Source organism: Camarhynchus parvulus, chromosome 26, assembly GCF_901933205.1.
Source record: "Camarhynchus parvulus chromosome 26, STF_HiC, whole genome shotgun sequence".
Classification (NCBI taxonomy): Eukaryota; Metazoa; Chordata; class Aves; order Passeriformes; family Thraupidae; genus Camarhynchus; species Camarhynchus parvulus.
In genome coordinates, this window is record NC_044596.1 from 3,249,370 (window position 1) to 3,268,536 (window position 19,167).

At 43.1% G+C, this 19,167-nt stretch overlaps 1 protein-coding gene across 2 annotated transcripts in view; it reads right to left on the minus strand.

The window, feature by feature from the left end:
• SRGAP2 (SLIT-ROBO Rho GTPase activating protein 2) overlaps positions 1-19,167 on the minus strand; it is a 112,360-nt gene that overhangs the window by 36,407 nt on the left and 56,786 nt on the right. Inside the window, exons 6-10 of one of the 2 annotated variants that reach the window (XM_030965578.1) lie at positions 15,118-15,333; positions 13,430-13,558; positions 6,742-6,963; positions 4,975-5,076; positions 3,990-4,187 (exon numbers count right to left, since the gene is read on the minus strand). In XM_030965578.1, coding sequence (XP_030821438.1) covers positions 3,990-4,187; positions 4,975-5,076; positions 6,742-6,963; positions 13,430-13,558; positions 15,118-15,333 — 867 coding nt within the window. Of the gene's footprint in view, positions 1-3,989; positions 4,188-4,974; positions 5,077-6,741; positions 6,967-13,429; positions 13,559-15,117; positions 15,334-19,167 lie in introns of both variants that reach the window. The other variant, XM_030965577.1, reaches the window with a different exon arrangement.

A 19,167-nucleotide genomic window follows, 5' to 3' on the forward strand; every position in this document is an offset into this window, starting at 1 on the left:
ACACAACAAACAAAAATGGCTTTAATTAACTGCCAAAATCCTGTGCTTTACGTCCCCTCGCCTGACAACACTGAAACATTTCACAAGAATTAAGTCCCTTTGGAAACTCTCAGCATTTCCTGCTTCCTTTATTAATATTTCAATTTTTTTTTGGTTGTTTTGGAAGAAAACAGGAAACGCCCTCAAAAAAGGAATTGCTTTTTTTTTGGGGGGGGGAATTTCCCTGTAGAGTTTGTTTGCCAAGCCCTAACTATATTCTGCTCAATCACTTCAATTTTTGGAAAAGAAAATACGACGAAAATAAAAAATAATAAAATAAAACTATCATAAATAATGTAACTATACGAATGTAATACAAACGATATAAATATAAACTATAATAATAAAATATAAAATGTATAAGAATAATAAAATTAATAAAATTAATAATAATGGTAATCATGATGATGAGATGATAATAATAATAGTATAATAGTAATAATAATAATAATAATAATAATAATAATAATAATAATAATAGTTAAAAAACTACAAGAATAACCAGTCTGAGGCTTGGAAGGCTCAGCTGCAAACAGAAGCTTAAAGATCAGCAGATCAACTCCTCCTGGCAGAGTTAAGCTCCCCTTTGAAGCAGATCTAAACACTTAAGCCCAGCCTAAGGTGGGTCAGGCAGGGCAGGGCAGAGGCACTCGCTGGGACTTGCAAGGCTCCAGCTTTGAGGTCATTAAAAACATCAACAGGTACCAGGGGTTGCTTTAAAGGAGAAAAAAAAATGTTCCCATCCACTGCAGAATTTAATTTTTTTTTACGATTTCCTCGTGCCTAACATTCTGTTCCCTGCCTCTTGCAAGGATGCTGACGAAAAAAAAATTAATTACAAAATAAAGCTTCAGGCTTTTCTCAGTGAATTACAAAGATCCATTAACCCTGGATTTTTGGTGTAATAAAAACAGGCAAAGGAAAAAAAATAAAATCAGCAAACTACCGGAGAACTCCTGAGGGTTTCATTTGGGGCACAGCACAGCTGGAGTTAAGGGCAGCCAGAACAAAGCACAGGAACAGCTCTGAGTGCCCTCAGTTGTGCAGGGGGACAATTCAGAGGTGAAGATCAGCTGGGAAGCAGAGCCAGGAGCATTTTACACCTCCAAATCCCAGCAAGGTGGGCATCCCTGAGCCCAAATCCCAGAAAATTGGGCATCCCTGAGCCCAGATCCTGCAGGATTCCCAGAATGAACCAAATCCCAGCAAATTTGGCATCTCTGAGCCCAAATCCCAGCAAATTGGGCACCTCTGAGCCCAAATCCCAGCAAGGTGGGTATCTCTGAGCCCAAATCCTGCAGGATTCCCAGGCAAAACCAAATCCCAGAAAGTTGGGCATCTCTGAGCCCAGATCCCAGCAAATTTGGCATCTCTGAGCCCAGACCCCAGAAAACTGGGCATCTCTGAGCCCAAATCTTGTTGGATTCCCAGGTAGAACCAAATCCCAGAAAGTCGGGCATCTCTGAGCCCAAATCCTGCAGGATTCCCAGGCAAAACCAAATCCCAGAAAGTTGGGCATCTCTGAGCCCAAATCTTGTCGGATTCCCAGGTAGAACCAAATCCCAGAAAGTTGGGCATCTCTGAGCCCAAATCTCAGCAAATTTGGCATCTCTGAGCCCAAATCTTACAGGATTCCCAGGCAGCACCAGCTGCACGTGGGATGAAGCAGAACCCAACCAGACCGTGCCTTCCTCCCTGTTTGGGACACACAAAAACCTTTTCTGCCCCTGCTCCACATCCTCCAGCCAGGAAAACAGTGATTTTCCTCTCTCTCACCCCTCCAAGAATAATTCCAAACCAAGAATTCAGCTGAATGACAATTCAAGATTCACAGGATCAGCAGCCAGCTGCAGGACTCGGGAGCAGCAGGATTTTATCCCCCATTTCCCCACGACTTAAGGCAAAAATAAACCCCAATTAATCCTAAAGCACTTCACCCACCCAGCATTGCTCTCTTCCTCCTCTTCCCAGAGATAAAAACCCAATCTTCTGCCTAAGAACTCAAATTATGCTGGTTTGGAGGTGGAAGAATGGAACCATTCCCCCCTGTCCCAGTGCCCAGGTGGGGCTGGTGCCAGCTGTGCCCTGCTGGGCAGCTGTGCCAGGGTCCCTGGCTGGGGAAGCAGGGCTGTAACCATGGCAGCAGCAGCACATCCCTGCATTTTGGCTGCATTTTAGCTGATTTTGGCTGGATTTAGGCTGGATTTTAGCTGGATTTAGGCTCCCTGAGGTCGCTGCTGCTTCCCTGCCTCAGCCACCTGCAGCAGCTCAGGGCTGGGGCCATCCTCCCCTGCACACTGGGATGTTGAAATTAGCCTGAATACAAATTAAATTACCCTGCATTCACATCTCCCTTCAAGGCCCAACAAGAGATCCATCAGCACTGGGATGTGCTTCCAGTGGAAATACAGATTATTCCAGTCTGGAGACTGGAATAATAAAAATAAGGTGCTCACTCCAGCGAGCAATCCTTCCACTAAATTCCCATCCCTGTATTCACCCAAGAGCTCTGCCTAGGAATGCAGCACATGGAATTTCCTCCTTGAGTCACATTAATAATATGGAATATTCTTTTAAATCATCATTTTTCTCAAAGTTCCTATCCCCCAGCACTCAGCACATCACGAGGTAAAAGGGAATTTAATCTCAGTTCTGCCCTGCGCTTTGTTTTTTATCCCCTACACAAAGCTCTGCCCTCAAGCCTCATTAATACCCATCAGAGGGGTTTGTGAGACACTGAAAAAGCTGCTCCTGGGAGATTCAGAGCTGGAAATCCTTATCAAGGCTGTTTATAAGCCTGGTCAATAGCAGATCAATCCAGCATCTGATCAGGCTGCTTAAAGAGGGTCTCTCTCTAACACCAAACCAACAGCATGAAACAGAGAAATATCCATCCAAAGTGAGCCCTGGGTTCCTCCTTCTCCTGTTTGAACTCAAACCAGCTCTCTCCAGAGAGGAAATGCTCAGAGTTCAATTACAAATCCCTTTTCGAGCTCCATAACCCTGGGCAGGGTGGTCAATCCTGCCTTAACTGGAGCAGCTTCTCCACCCACTTCTCTCAACAGCCACATTCACCTTCAATCCAATTTTGGATTTTTCTAAGCCATGGCCTAATGACCCACCCTGCCAAGTTAGTGCCATTTGCACTGAAAATTCAGATTTTTAACAAGCAACACCATTCTGGGAAGAAGAAGGTGAAGGATGCCCAAAGGAATGACAAATTAACCAGGGTAAGATCCATGATTTTTCATCTGCTACTCTGAAATATTTTGAAACTGGAAACACATTCAATGGTTTAACATCAATCTGATGAAGGAAAAAGACACCCAGTCTGGCATGAAATTCAATAGCAAAAAGCATCTTGTAAAAAACACCGACTCAATGAAAAGCTTAAGCAGGCTGAAATTGTGAGATGAGCTAAAATGAAAGAGCTCAACATTCTTTCAGTTTGCACTAGTTTTGAAATTTCATGTTTACAAGCTATTAAGTTCTTTTTCAGATGTAGAAGAAATCAAATTTGACACAATTTACCCACAGACTACATTGGAATCAACAGAGATATCCCAAAACATTTCCATATAATTGAGAGCACACATTTCTAAACCCCAACACGCTTCCTCTGCTTGCCCAAAATCAATGAGAGAAGTGGTTTTTGTTAGACAAGAGCATCACTTTGCACTCTGTTGTGAGGATAATTCTGAGTAGATCTCATTGAAAATTACAGAATCGTGGAATGGGCTGGGTTGGGGAGGATCCTAAAGATCATCCAGGGGATGAGCAGGGACACTTTCACTGTCCCAGGCTGGTTCAAGCCTCTCCTGGCCTTGGACACTTCCAGGGATGGAGCAGCCACAGCTGTACCAGGGCCTCCCCACCCTCACAGGGGAAAATTTCCCAAAACAAAGGAATAAACCAAAAACCTCTTAAATCCCTAAGAATCAGCCCCTTACAGTGAAGTAGAACTGCTCAGTCTCCTGCTGGTTTGCCCTTCTCTTGGCAATGCTGGGTTTGCTCATGAAGGTCTCTGACACCGTGGACTTCACCGACTCCATGGAGTTGCTGTACTGGAAGCAGTCAGAGACATCAAAGTCCTCGATGGTGACAATGTCCTGGATCGTCTGCAGCGTGGCCTCCATCGTCTTCTTCACCTGCCCAGCAAGGAGGAGAGAACTCAAAACCTCCAGGTTTGATGTAGGGGAGTGCCCTGGAGCACTTTGCTAATAAACAGATATTACTGGTTTCACACCCTGGGTGCTGTAATTAATGCTGGCTCATTAGCAGCACAGTCCATGCAAGCACAGAGCTGGCAGCACCCTCAGCCTGCCAGGACTCCCTGCCAGCATCTCAGTTGTGATCTCAGGAGGAGATGGAAAGAAATTTAACCTCAAAGCAAAGAAAGCTGGAACCAAGATTCCCTAATTGTCTTTGCAACTGCATCTTCTGGGCATCAAACGTTAATTACAAACAATTTTAATTGAAGGCCAGAATCAACTTTCTAGACATAAAAGGGGTTGCAAATTTTGCCCCAAAGTTCCTGAACACAGAGGTGCAGAGATCAGATCCCCACTCCTGTCTTCTTCTCATCTTGGATGGCCAATTAAACAAAAATCACTAACTCAGGTTATGCAAACTCACTTCAAAACATTAAATTCTTCCTTTTCCCTTTGCTATCCAAATTCAACCTTGGCAACACAGCCAGTCTTATCAAGGGAAGGATGGGAAGAGAGATATGGGGAGGATTTTAAAGGATTCTCCCCACACACCCAACTTTCCTGTGAGATCACACTGCAATTAACGCACAAAATGCTTTGGCCTTGAATTTTACCACAAATGTTAATACAAAAGGATCACAAGAACCAAATTATTCCACAATCAGTGCCCAACAACCACTGGAAGGGGCTGAGGGGGGTTGCTGAGTCTTGGTTTTGAACTGACCTCTTCATTTTCAATCTTCAGCGTGGACAGGCGGGACTGCAGCTGCTGACACCTCTGCACCAGCTCACTCTGCACGGGCTGCTGGGCACAGAGCTGAGACTCCTGCAGGAGAAACAGCACAGCAGAGCATGGCAATCGCTCCTGCATTTACCACACACAAACATCCTCTGAAGTGCTGAGCTTTAAAACCGAACTCAGTTTTAAAGTCCAGGTTGAGAGCTGGATTTCAAGCCGAGGAGAAGGTTCTGCCAAAGTGCAGCTCCCTCCCTGAGAGGAGTAACAGCCAGCACATGCTGGCAACGTCACAGAAGAGCTAGAAAACATCAGCTGCTTTCAGTGGTGTCAGCTCAAAGTGTGCTTTGGAAGTCTGGAGGTGCTTTGTGCCACGTATTTGGATAAATCACATCAAAAATCAAGGATTTGGTTCAGCGCTTCAGCCAGGCATCCTGGGGTAGGGGCACAAGGGGCTGGGATGGCTCAGCTGAGCCACCTGCACAGCACAACAACAGGCTCAGGTCACTCCTGAATGATTCCAGGGCAGCTGAAATCAAAAAGCTCAGGGTGGGGACCTGTCACAGACACAGAACACCGAGGTTCCCTGAGCTGCTCAGAAAAACTCTCACTCCACAGCATGAGGCAGCTTTTCCCTTTGGTTCTGTTCTGGGTTTTGTGAGGGTTTTCTACAAGAAAACACTGACCTCACTGCCTGAGGCTGTTTCTTCAGAGACAGAATTGAAATGGGGAGTTTTATCCCACCCATGCACACACAGGATCACATATTCTGATTTAATCTGCTGCACCATCAGCTGCATTTCTAAACACTCCTCCAGCCTTGAGAAGCAGCAAGATGAATGATTCAGTGAATGGGAGCTGCTCCTGAATGACACTCTGCAGGTAATTCCTTTTCTTCCCACGATTTTACAGCATCAGAAGCACAGAAAAATCCAGGGAAGGTCATTTGCAGTCTGAAGGCTTCACTTCAAATGAGAGAGACAAAGAAGAGCCTGGAGCAGGGGCTGCAATTCCCAGCCCAAAAGAAGGGGCTGCCTGCAAGAGCCCATCCTGCATTCTGTGCATCTGGAAATGCAACCAACTGACCTAAATTGTCACACTGTGCCTGTGCTCCCATCCACAAGCAGCTTCAGCTTGTGGGACTTCCAGCAGCTCCCAGCTGAGCCACATCTTTATCAACCACATCTTGATAAAGCCATCAAAGAGAGGGGTTTGCCCTGCCAAAAATGAGGAGTCCTCTGAGAGCCCTGGCTCACAAGGAGGAGGCAAAAAGCAGCATTTGTGCCCCCAGATGCTGCAAAAAATCCCAGCATTTAGGTTTCTTATATTGGCCCTTGAATCTCAAAATTCAGAGGTTGTCTTGGGGATTTACCTGTAGGTTGAAGCAAACCTATTACCTAGCAAACCTAGTAGGTTTCCTACTCATATTTAGGAAACCTAGTAGGTCTCTTACTCTTATTTAATATTAAACCTAATTAAGCATTTTCACCTCCAGTGAAGGGCCAAGGATCAGGTGCAGCTTGGATTTAACAGCAGCACTTGCTCCTTTCCCCAGAATCTTTGGGGTTGCAAGGGATTTCTGGAGATCATCCAGCTTTGACAGCCAACAAAGCAAAATTTAGACATCTCTGCCATGAACCTGCTTAATCTTTACATCATCTCCCAGAGGAGCCAAACAGGCAGCCCTGGAGGGGATCAATTAACCAAAAACAAGGGTGACAAACAGGCAGAGCTGCAGGAGGGACCCACACTGACCATGTCCCCCATGTGTGGCTGGAACTCAAACTTCATGGGGGGGCAGAAAACGTTGTTGTACATCTCCATCAGCCTCTGCTTGTCACTGTTGGCATCCAGGTTCTCCACAGCATTCTCAATGGCATCCAGCCCTTCGTGCTTGGACTGCTCCAGGTTCAGCTCCGCCGACAGGAACGTCCTCAGGGCCCTGTTGAGGCTGGCATGGTAGCCCAGGTCACAGCACTGCTGGAAAAACACACACCATTCCAGATGAATGCACACAATTCCAGATGAATGAAGCTCCCAGAGCGGGAATCTGAACCAAAGTTGTGTAAATGGGGGGCAAGCTGTGGGGTTTTTGTCATCTGCTGGGTGGCAGGGAGGTCTCACTGCCTGCACAGAGCACCTCAACCCCAGGCAGATTTTATCACCAGGTTGTAATTATATAGTTTAAATCATAAGCTGTAATAGAAGCTTAAATTATTGTAACAGTTTGTGGGGTTTTCTTGGAGATTTGGAGATTCATTGTTCATGGAGTACTAAAGACTCATTTCATCCAACAATGAAGTGGTGAAGTTCAACAGCAGGGCAGTGGATTTCCCTGAATTCTAACCTGACTTTTAGGAGTCTTGTTCCTGTGAAAACATTCCAAAATCCTTAAATAACATCAGTCAAAGGAAGGGGAAAGCAAGGCATTGAAGTCTACTTGGATTTGGATCATTTATAAAGGCCAATCTGCACCCAAATAATTCCATAATTCCAGCAAACTGCTCCATTCCATGCACTTTAGGCAGGAGGAGCATGACCTGGACATGAAAACAGAGTGCCCTGACTTTTAGGGGTCTTGTTCCTATGAAAACCCTCCAAAATCCTTAAATAACATCATTCAAAGAAGAGGGAAGGCACTGAAGTGCTACTGGAGAGACAAGACACAGGATCTGGATCATTTATAAAGGCCAATCTGCACCCAAAGAATTCCATAATTCCAGCAAACTGCTCCATTCCATGCACTTCAGGCAGGAGGAGCATGACCTGGACATGAACACAGAGTCATCCAAAAGCCAGCAGCCAGCGCTTGGGATGATTTCATTGCTGGGGTGAAACAGAAGAGCAAAAAAACTTTGAAGCAAGAAGTGCTTATGGTCAAGAATTTCCTGGCTGTGGCTGACACTGGGATGATGTCACTGGGAGACAATCAAGCAGCTTCATTTCCACCACGGCTGCAGAGCCAAGTTTTCATGTTTCAGAAGAGGGGGGGAAAAAAAGGAGCTTTTCATTAGCATGAGATCAGAACCAGCCTGGATTTTTCAGCCATCTCATCAAGAGAGCAAGAAGGAGCCCACCTTGTTGGAATTACAAGCAAGATTACATCCACTAGGAGAATATCCAAAAAGGAAAGAAAGAGACCATCTGCCTGATTGCTGTGCTGCTCTGTAAGCAAAATTCACATGAAAACTCCTCCTCACCCATCATTTGGGTCTCATCACTGTCATTGTGTGCAAACACAGAGGGGAAAAAAGGGGGGGAAAAAAGGAGGAGGGGTTGGGGGAGAGGGAGGAGAAGCTGCTGGACCATTCCCTGCTCCCACAGAATTCCTGCCGCCGAGTGCTGCAAGCCTGGCTCTGGTGCCAAACAAGCTGTGGCAGGTGGGAAGCCTTGGAAAAAGAGCTGCAGTTGCTGGTTGGGCTGCAGGCAGAGAATTAAGGGATTTTACATTCAATCAGAAAAGGACAAAACCAGCCAAGCAAAATAAAAAAAATTTAAAAAAAAAAAACCAACAAAAAAAAACAACCCAAAAGCAAAACAAAAAGCAAAACAAAAGAGGCTTGATTGAGAATGTGCACGTGTGGAGGCAGCCTTGGATCAAGAGGCACTCACAGCTCACTCTGCAGGGGGAAAGATGGGACTGGGATCAGGATCAGGATCAGCATCAGATAATCTCAGATTTAACAGCAGAACTGAATTTTCCTCGGTCCTTTTCACTGAATTTTTGGGGCTGCAGTTTTTGGGGTGATCTGGAGATCACCCAGGCCATGGCAGGGTCACCTGGAGGTGACACAGGGACATGTCCAGGTGGGTTTGGGGTGGCTGCAGAGAGGGAAACTCCTCCCTGGCAGCAGTTCCAGGGCTCTGCATCCTCCTGGACAGCTCTTCCCCGTGTTGAGGTGGAATTTCTTGTGTGGGAGTTTATTGCTCCTTGTCCTGAACAGAGCCTGGCACCATCCTGACATCCCTTGGGGAGATTGGTATGGATTGGTGGGAGATTGGCATGGATTGAATGGATATTTTAGGGATTGATGGGAGATTGGCATGGATTGGTGGGAGATTGGCATGGATTGAATGGATATTTTAGGGATTGATGGGAGATTGGCATGGGTTGGTGGAAGATTTTATGGATTGATGGGAGACTGGCATGGATTATGGATCAGTGGGAGACTGGTATGGATCGATGGGATATTGATATGGATTGATGGGAGATCCTATGGATTGATGGGATATTTTATGGGTTGAAGGGATATTTTATGGACTGATGGGATAGTGGTATGGATTGACGGGATATTGGCATGGACTGATGGGAGAGTCAATGGATTGATGGGATATTTTATGGATTAATGGGAGATTGGTATGAACTGATGGGAGACTGGCATGGATGGGAGATTCTATGCACTGATGGGATATTTAATGGATTGATGGGATATTTTATGGTTTGATGGGATATTGGCATGGACTGATGGGAGATTTTATGGATTGATGGGGTATTTTATGGATTGATGGGAGATTGGCATGGACAGTTGGGGTATTTAATGGATTGATGGGAGATTGGCATGGATGGGAGATTTTATGGATTGATGGGATACTGGTATGGACTGATGGGATATTTAATGGATTGATGGGAGATTGGTATTGGATTGATGGGATATTTTATAGATTGACAGGAGATTGGCATGGACTGATGGGAGATTGGCATGGATTGATGGGATATTTTATGGATTGATGGGATTTTTTATGGATTGATGGGATATTTTATGGATTGATGGGAGCTTGATATGGATTGATGGGATATTTTATGGATTGATGGGATATTGGCATGGACTGATGGGAGATTGGCATGGATGGGATATTTTATGGATTGATGGGATATTTTATGGATTGATGGGATATTGGCATGGACTGATGGGAGATTGATATGGATTGATGGGATATTTTATGGATTGATGGGATATTGGCATGGACTGATGGGAGATTGGCATGGATGGGATATTTTATGGATTGATGGGATATTTTATGGATCGATGGGAGATTGATATGGATTGATGGGATATTTTATGGATTGATGGGACCCCCCTCTCAGCCTTCCCTTCTCCAGCCCCCCGAGTCTCTCCCCATCAGGGAGCTGCTCCAGACCCCAAGAACATCTTTGTGGGTTCTGCTGGACCCTCCCCAGCATCTCCTGGCCATCCCTCACCTGCAGAGCCCAGAACTGGACACGATTCCTGCTGTGGGACAGGTGCCTGTGCACCCTCCCAGTGCGACCAGTTTGTCCCCAGAAATGCACTGGGAGGGCTGGGAACCCGCAGGGGGGTTCATGTGTCACACCCCAGCTGGCTCTGGCAGAATGTGCTGGCTCTTTGCTATTGAAGCCACTGACAGAAAACATTTCCCCCACTTTAAAGGTTGTTGGTTTTTTTTTTTTCCAGTCCAGTGTTCCATGTTTATAAATGCACCAGTCCCGACATCCCTTTTCTGGGTTATATAAATGTTTGATGGAACCATTCTCGAAGGAAATCAATTTTTTATAAGAATTTAATGATAACTCATTCAAATTCACTTCCCAACATGACAGCTGATTAACCCTTTGCCAGTTAGCTTTCAAACAGGCCTCAGAAGTGGAAGACTGAAGGGGAAAAAGCCCTTTGTTTTAAAATGCAATTCACATTTGGAAGGGGAAGGATGAGTAACACCTACTCCTGGAGGAGCAAAGCAGGCTCAGGGACTCACACACACATTTTCATCTTTTTTTTCCCCTTTTTCCAGTCCTGTCCTAGTGACCCTTTTATAAATATGAGTTAATGCAAACTTCCCCATTACTGTAATATTTCATTAGCATCAAAGAGCTGTCTCAGTCCCCAAAGTCAGGAAATTCAAAACTACTGGGCTATGGCAGAAACAATTTATTGCTCTTAACTCTCAACAAAGAATTAACTCCCTGTTATCCTTCCCTGCACACTGCAGAGGGAACAATGTGCTGGATAAACATGACATTAAAAATAAAGTTTAATGCTGTTTGGCCTAACACAATCTCCTTTAAGTAACTTTGAAGATTACTTTTATATTATATTTCAAAATCCAATATCACCAAATGATTAGATCGAGGGAAGGCATTACAGCCTGGCTTAAAAATCACATTTTTATTCGAGTCAGATGGCTCAGATAACCATCACTGGTTATAATTGTTAATTTTCAATCCTTCAGGATCAAAGGCATTAATAAATCTATTTTCCCTGTGTCTTAACAATGAGATAACTGAACTCCATCCTGCGCTCCCAGACAAGCCCCACATTTTTCCATGCCTGAACACAGAGCAGATAACACTTTTATTCTGAAGTTGATGGGAACTTGTGGAGTTAAACTGAATGTTCCAAGGGCAGGGACTCACCCAGAGCCACCAGGCTCCTCTCTAGGAACAGGCAAATTCCTGAAATTCCCAAATTCAGAAATTTGGGTTCTTGTTCTGCCATGCCCCAGACACAGCTGGGACTGCCCAGGGAGAGCAGCCCTTCCTTCCAGATTTGTCCTGTCCTGCTGAAAACAGCTCTGTGCTTACAAACTATCCTGAGATGTGAGACCCAAACGGATTCTTTGCTACCTGTGATTAATTAAAATACACCAAAACCAGGCAACTGAACCAGCAAGCATTTGGGGGAAGACTTGAGAGACGTGGCTTTGGATGAAAAAAAATTAAAACAATTAAATCAGGCTGATGCTGGTGAAATTAATCCCAATCTTGTAGCTTTGATAGAACTATGTACAGAGAGTTCTAATTTGTTAAAAACCCAGGGCCCACGCAATTAATGTTGAGCAAATGCTAACCAAAACAGGGCTCCTAAAAAGGCAGCAGGAATAAACAAACCAGGCCTCTGCAGTGCAGCAATCCTGCAAACCACGCCATTTGGAAATAACAGCATTTTTCAAGCCCCCTCTCAGCGACAGCCCTGACCTCCAAAGGACAGGTTTAAATCAACACCTGGCACAAGAGCACTCCAGGAGAGTTTATCATCAGCTGAATAAATGTATCCTACAGACTGCTGCTTATTCTAATAGCTGGGTAATTAATAGAGATCTGAGTGCTCTTTATTGCCTGCGTCTAGAGACTCTTGTGCTCAGCACTCCCTGCTGCTCACAGCAGCTCCCTCCAGCAGGGATGGCCTTGGAAAGGAGCAGGATCCCCAGAGCCACTGTCCCACATCAGCATCTCCTGGCTGAAGGGGCGGCAAAAACCTCGGGGCTCCTGACTGGCTTTGCTGAGTTTCCAAAAATCAGAATTTTGGGGGTTTTTTTGTTTTTTTTTTTTTTTGGTTGGTTGGTTGTTTTGTTTGGATTTTTTTTTTGTTTTTGTTGGGTTTTTTTTGTTCTTAGTTTGGTTTTTTGGGGTTTTTTTGGGGTTTTTTTGTGGGTTTTTGTACGCCGGCAGTTTATATACAGACACGAACGGAACGGGGCTACTGTGACAAGCGTCTTGAGCTGTTTATTTATCCTCTAACTTTATAGATTCCCACAGGCTTTTTTTTGTTTGTTTGTTTGTTTGTTGGTTGGTTGGTTGGTTGTATTTTTGGGGTTTTTTTTAGTTTGTTTTTTGTGGGTTTTTTTGGGGTTTTTTTGGTCTGCTTTTTTTGTTGTTTGGTTTTTTTTGTTTGGTTGGTTTTTTGTTGTTTTTTCGGGGTGGTTTTTTTTGGTTTTTTTGGGTTTTTTGTGTAATTTTTTTTGTTTTTTTTTTTTTTTGTCTGTTTTTTGTTTTTGGTTTTTTTTGTTTGGTTTGGTTTGGTTTTTTTGCAGTGGTTTTACCAAAAGCAGAACTGCTGCCCCTTGAATGGAATGGTGGGGAGACTGAAATATGTCCTGGTGGGCAGGGAGAGGACCAGAGGGAAGGGATGGAGATCAGGGAAAGGTTCTTCCCCCAGAGGGTGCTGGGCACTGCTCCAAACCTTCCAGAGCTCCAGGAGTGCTTGGACAGCACCCTCAGGGTGGGATTTTGGGGGTCTGGGCAGGCCCAGGAGCTGGACTGGGCGATCCCTGTGAGATCCAACTCAGAATATTCCATAATTCAATGACTTTTCCCAAAAAAGCAGCTTTAGGCAACACCTCTGAACTCCCTCTCTTCTACCAAATTCCTTCGACCGTTTCTACAGTTAAAAATCTTTTTTTTTCCTCCAACGTGGAGTTAAAACCTTGTGGCTTTGCTAAAATGAAAATGTCAGGCAGCAGGGCGACACTGAAGCTGGGTTTCACTTTCACTAAGCAGCTCCTCCTTTTCCCCCTCCCAGTGAGAGAAAATTTCCTGGTCTGTGGAACAGAGGTGGCCACCTGAGGAAAGCTCTTGGGAATTCTCAGGCCACTGCCCAGGCCAGCTGTGCAGAGGATTCCAGCTGTGCAGAGGCTGTGCAGAGGGAGGAGGGAGTGCGAGGCTCCTGGCCCCAGCAGCAGCACTTACATCAATGAGATCAGACAGGTCATGGATGTAGTACTTGAACACTGAGGCATTGGTGGCTTCCAGGGCCAGCAGATATTCATTCCTGGCCTTGATTGCCTTCAGTCTGTTCTCTGTGTACTTTGCTTGGCGCTGAAAAACAAAAAAAACCCAAAATATAGCATTAAAATAGGTGAGTAACACCAGAAAGACAAAAAACCCCCAAAATATAGCATTAAAATAGGTGAGTAACACCAGAAAGACAAAAAACCCCCAAAATATAGCATTAAAATAGGTAACACCAGAAAGACAAAAAAACCCCAAAATATAGCATTAAAAACCCCAAAATACAGCATTAAAAAACCCCAAATGTAACATTAAAATAGGTGAGTAGCATCAGAGAACACTGAACAAACCTTACTCTGCTCACACAGATTTTGCCCTTTTGAATTCCAGTTTTGCCAGGACTCCAATTCACATTTCCAGTCTTGGGAGTGCTGGCAAAACTGGAATGAATGAATGAATGAATGATTGCAGATGAATTATTTAGATGTGTTTAAGCATTGCTACACTGGACTGAAAGTCTTGAGGCTGTGGGATGGGGAAGATTGAAGGAGGAATGAAGGGACAAGGGGGTTTAGGAGGACATGGCCCAGCTCCAGCACCACCAGAGAAGCCCAGGAGGGTCTGAGGGTTGCTACAGGCACTCCACCTCTTCCAAGGCCTGAACTTGCTCCTTCCAGAGCCTAAATCCATCCAAAAATAACCCCTTCCCTGGCATGGGCTTGAACCTTGGAGCTGAACTGCTGGAGTCACCAGTGAGGCCACTGGTTCTGCCCTCAAAGCCAGTCTGGGGTTGCTGGGCTTGTGCTCGGACAACAAAAACAACCCCATTAACCAGGAATTCCAGCAGGCAACTGCTGCTTTCCCGCTCTGACCTGGTTTCAGCTTTTTGTGCCATGTACATCCCATTTTTGTGCTTATCCCATTTCTATGCCATGCATATCCTGTTCTTGTGCCTATCCCATTTATGTGCTTATCCCATTTTTATGCAGATCCCATTTTTGTGCACATCCCATTTTTGTGCCATACACATCCCATTTTTGTGCCATGCACATCCCATTTTTGAGTTGTGCCTATCTCACTTTTGCACCCATCTATCTCATTTTTGTGCCCATCCATCTCACTTTTGTGCACATCCCATTTTTGTGTTCTTCCCATTTTTGTGCCTATCCCATTTTTGTGCCTCTCCCATTTTTGTGCACACCCCATTTTTGTGCACACCCCATTTTTGAATATACTATTTTTGTTCCTATCCCATTTCTGTGCCTATCCCATTTCTGTGCCTATCCCATTTATGTGCATATCCCATTTATGTGCATATCCCACTTTTGTATACATCCCATTTTTGTGCATATCCCATTTTTATGCACATCCCATTTTTATGCATATCCCATTTTTATGCCCATCCCATTTTTATGTACATCCCATTTTTATGCCCATCCCATTTTTATGCACACCCCATTTTTGTGCACATCCCATTTTTGTGCACACCCCATTTTTGTACACATCCCATTTTTGTGCACATCCCATTCCCTGGGATAACACAAACTGCCTGTCCTGAAGGCTGGTTTTGCCTTCCCTTGAGCTGGCTGTTAACAAACCCTGCCCAAAGAGTGAGCTTTGCCTCTGAGGAGGGACCCTGCCAGTACCTTCTCCTTCATCTTCTCGATTTTTTTGACGGAGCTCCTCCGGACGTGTTTCTCCTCAAACTTGACGTTGGAGGTGGAGTCAGGGGAGCGTGGTGTCTGTTTGTCCTCCTGCTTCACTGACTTCCCAATCTGCTTCTCCTCCTGCTTCTCGGCCTCCTTCAGCTTGCTCTGGGCACTGATGCTGTCAGCGTTGTACATGTGGTAGGTTTTCATCACCTGCAGACAACAAAACCCAACACTCAGCGCCCTGTGGGAATCCATAAAAATCAGAGGGGTTTGGGAAAGCTGCAAAAAGCCTCAGAGACAGCAGAACTGTGACTGGAGCTAAGCAGGAGCCATGAGATTGGTCAGCAGAAAAATTATATGAGAAGTAGAAAAGTAAGGACAGATAGAACAATGGTCTGTGTATTAATGCTTGGCTAGAATAACTCCCTAAGCTGCAGAAAAGTTTATCTAGTGAGATATACTATATATATAATGATATGATATTATATGATATAATTAATATAATGTAATGTAATGTAATGTAATATAATGTAATGTAATGTAATGTAATGTAATGTAATGTAATGTAATATAATATAATATAATATATAATATAATGTAATATAATGTAATATAACATAATATAATATAATATAATATATAATATAATATAATGTAATATAATGTAATATAATATAATATAATATAATGTAATATAATGTAATATAACATAATATAATATAATATAGTACAATATAATATCATGTCACACCAAAAAATGAAATGAAATGAAATGAAATGAAATGAAATGAAATGAAATAAAATATTAACTTGCTAAGAACATAGACTCAAATTCACTCATTTCTCCCCTTGTTGGGGTTGTCTGCAAACTGAACAGGGCAGGAGGTGCCTGAGAGAGTGGGGCTCTCAAAATGGGTCTGAAATCAAAGTGGGAGATTTGGTTCTGCAGCTGCTGCTTGGTTTGGCTTTGGCGCGTGCCTTCCTGCACGAGGCAGCAAAGGAGGCACAAAAACAACAAAAAAAAAAGGCTGCAGACTAATCCAGCCTCCTTGCCTGTTCAAAGGAAATGACATGGCAGGAAAATGAGAGCTTTTCATCAGCAGGTAAGGTTTCTGAAGGGAGCCCTATCAGCCTTTCATCTGGGTGAATGAGAGCTTTGAACAGCTCAGCATGGAAACCCAGCCTCAGCACAGGGGCTGCAAGAGCCACTCAGGTGCCACTTGTTCAAATCAAATTTGGGGCATAAAAGCACTTCTGGGTACCTTATATTAAAAAAAAATATTTATTTATTTATTTATTTATTTATTTATTTATTTATTTATTTATATTTATATTTATATTTATATTTATATATATTTATTTATATAAAAGAAAAATAAATATATATTTGTTTTATCTAAAAATAAAAATATATATTTAATTATTATTTTATAATAATAAAATATATATTTTTATTATCATTCTATATGGTTTAAAATATATTAAAATAATAAAAATAAAAATATAAATACATAGAGATTATATAAAAATATATATAATAAAATTATAAATTACTTATAAAATTATAAATAAAATAAATTAATAAACAAGTGTGGTTCTTGGCTTTAGGGAGACCTGGACTCTGTGCTGTATGGACACCTTCTATTCTAGCACTTTTTTATTAGTAAATATAGATAAATATCCCCCCCACACTGACAAAAATCCCATTTGTTTCACGTGATATTAATGTCTAGATCTGTGTTAAGCAAACAGAACCAAAGGACACAAGGTCTAAACCAGTTTTTTATCCACAAATGCAAAGCAATTTGAATCCCTCACCAAAACAAACAAGATACAACACTCACAGGGGGCAAAAAAAAAAAAGCACAATTGCATGAAGCAGCAGCAATAAAGGCTCCACTTGTGAATAATCTGATTTATTTCAGCTGAAAACCCGTTTACAGCTATTTTGCAGCAGAACGTAACACAATTTCACCTAAGTGGGCTGCAGTGATCAGCAGAGGCCCCAGATTCAAAGAGACTCTGGGTTTAAACATGAAAGGGAATGTGACTGCAGCCAGTGCTGAAGAACATCCTGAATAATTCACACACCCCACTCCTCCCAGCCCCTGCAGATGCTCACACTATAAAGCAGGAGTTTATAATTATAATAATTGATGCAAAGGAGCTGCCTTTCCTCTCTTGCTCAGAGCAGAGCTGGAAAAGAGCAAAAACAGAGGGAGAAATCCCATTTTTGGTGGGTTTTTAATGGTTTTGTGCCACTGTGGAAAAGAGCAAAAACAGAAGGAAAAATCCCATTTTTGGTGGGTTTTTAATGGTTTTGTGCTACTCTGGAAAAGAGCAAAAACAGAAGGAAAAATCCCAGTTTTGATGGGTTTTTAGTGGTTTTGTGCCACTCTTGTAGAGAGCAAAAGCAGAGGGAAAAATCCCATTTTTGGTGGGTTTTTAATGCTTTTGTGCCACTCTGATAGAGAGCAAAAACAGAAGGAAAAATCCCAGTTTTGATGGGTTTTTACTGTTTTTTGCCACTCTTGTAGAGAGCAAAAGCAGAGGGAAAAATCCCATTTTTGGTGGGTTTTTAATGGTTTTGTGCCACTCTGGAAAAGAGCAAAAACAGAAGGAAAAATCCCAGTTTTGATGGGGTTTTAATGGTTTTGTGCCACTCTGATAAAGAGCAAAAACAGAAGGAAAAATCCAGTTTTGATGGGGTTTTAGTGGTTTTCTGCCACTCTGATAAAGAGCAAAAACAGCAGGAAAAATCCCAGTTTTGGGGAGTTTTTAATGGCTTTAATTCCAGCAAAAAAAGCATCTTTTAGCACCACCAACAGTGGTTTTTTGCAAAGGAAAAGCTTTTCTGGTGAAGGGACAATTCAGAGCTCTGCAGCAGGAGGAATGAATAAATAAGTAAGATTTCAAATTCCCAGCACTGCCATTAAAAATATCAATACCTCACATCACTTTGTTTAGCAAATTCTGGAAGCTCTTCCTTCCAGGGGTAGAGAAATTAGCAGAATTCATTATTTGGCTCAAAAAATGACCTGTCAGGGCCTGGCACCCAGAAATTATCCCCAGTCCATGAAACTCCACTCCAGATCAGAAATTGTTCTTAAAATCTGATTTTTTAGCAGATCCATGCCCTTCCTTAGATCCCATCCATGACACGAGTCAAAAATTGAGCCAATTATGCCCTGAAATAGAAAACCATTTCTGGAGTGCTGATTGCCTGAATATTTGGCTTTGAGGCCTTAATTGCAATAAATTGTAATGAAACAATTCCCTCTATACATTTTACAGACACAAGAAATTTCAGGGAACCCCCTGAAACTCTGTAAATTTGATTTTTTTAACCCCAAATTTCCCCACAGGGTCAATATGCCACCGCCTGAGAAACAACCCTGAGTCACTTTTTTGGAAGGAGGAAGGCCAGAATACAAATCTCAGTGTCATGACCAAACAAATCACAGAGGAAGGACAAAATAAAAGGCATTTTTTGAGCCACTGAACACTGAGTTCTGCTTTTGAGGAAGAGAACTTGCTCAGCAACAGCAAAATTTTCATCAAGCAAGAGGTTTTTCCATTCAATAATGTGAGGAGAAGAAAAATCCCCACACAGCACATGAGAATATGGGGAAACATCCTCCCTCCTCTTCCTCCTCTTTGGGGTCTCCAGTGGATTTGGTGAGAAATAAAAAGTAGAGATGGGAAAATCTCCCTCCACAACACACAAACCCCAAGATTTTGGGTGTATTTCAATAATTTTCCTATTTTTGGCTCTTTTTTAAACGGTCACTGCAGCAAAGTGTGTGAAGGTGAGATCTGAGGGGAGAAAACACTCAGAGAGCTGAAACAACACAAAAACAGAGGGGGAAAAATGGGATTTATGGAGCTTTAGAGCAGGGATTGCAGCATTTCTCAGGCAGAAATCAGAAAAATCCCCATGCAGCACATGAGCCCTTGGGGACACATCCTCCCTCCTCCTGCTCCTCTTTGGGGTCTCCAGTGGATTTGGTGAGAAATAAAAAGCAGAGATGGGAAAATCTCCCT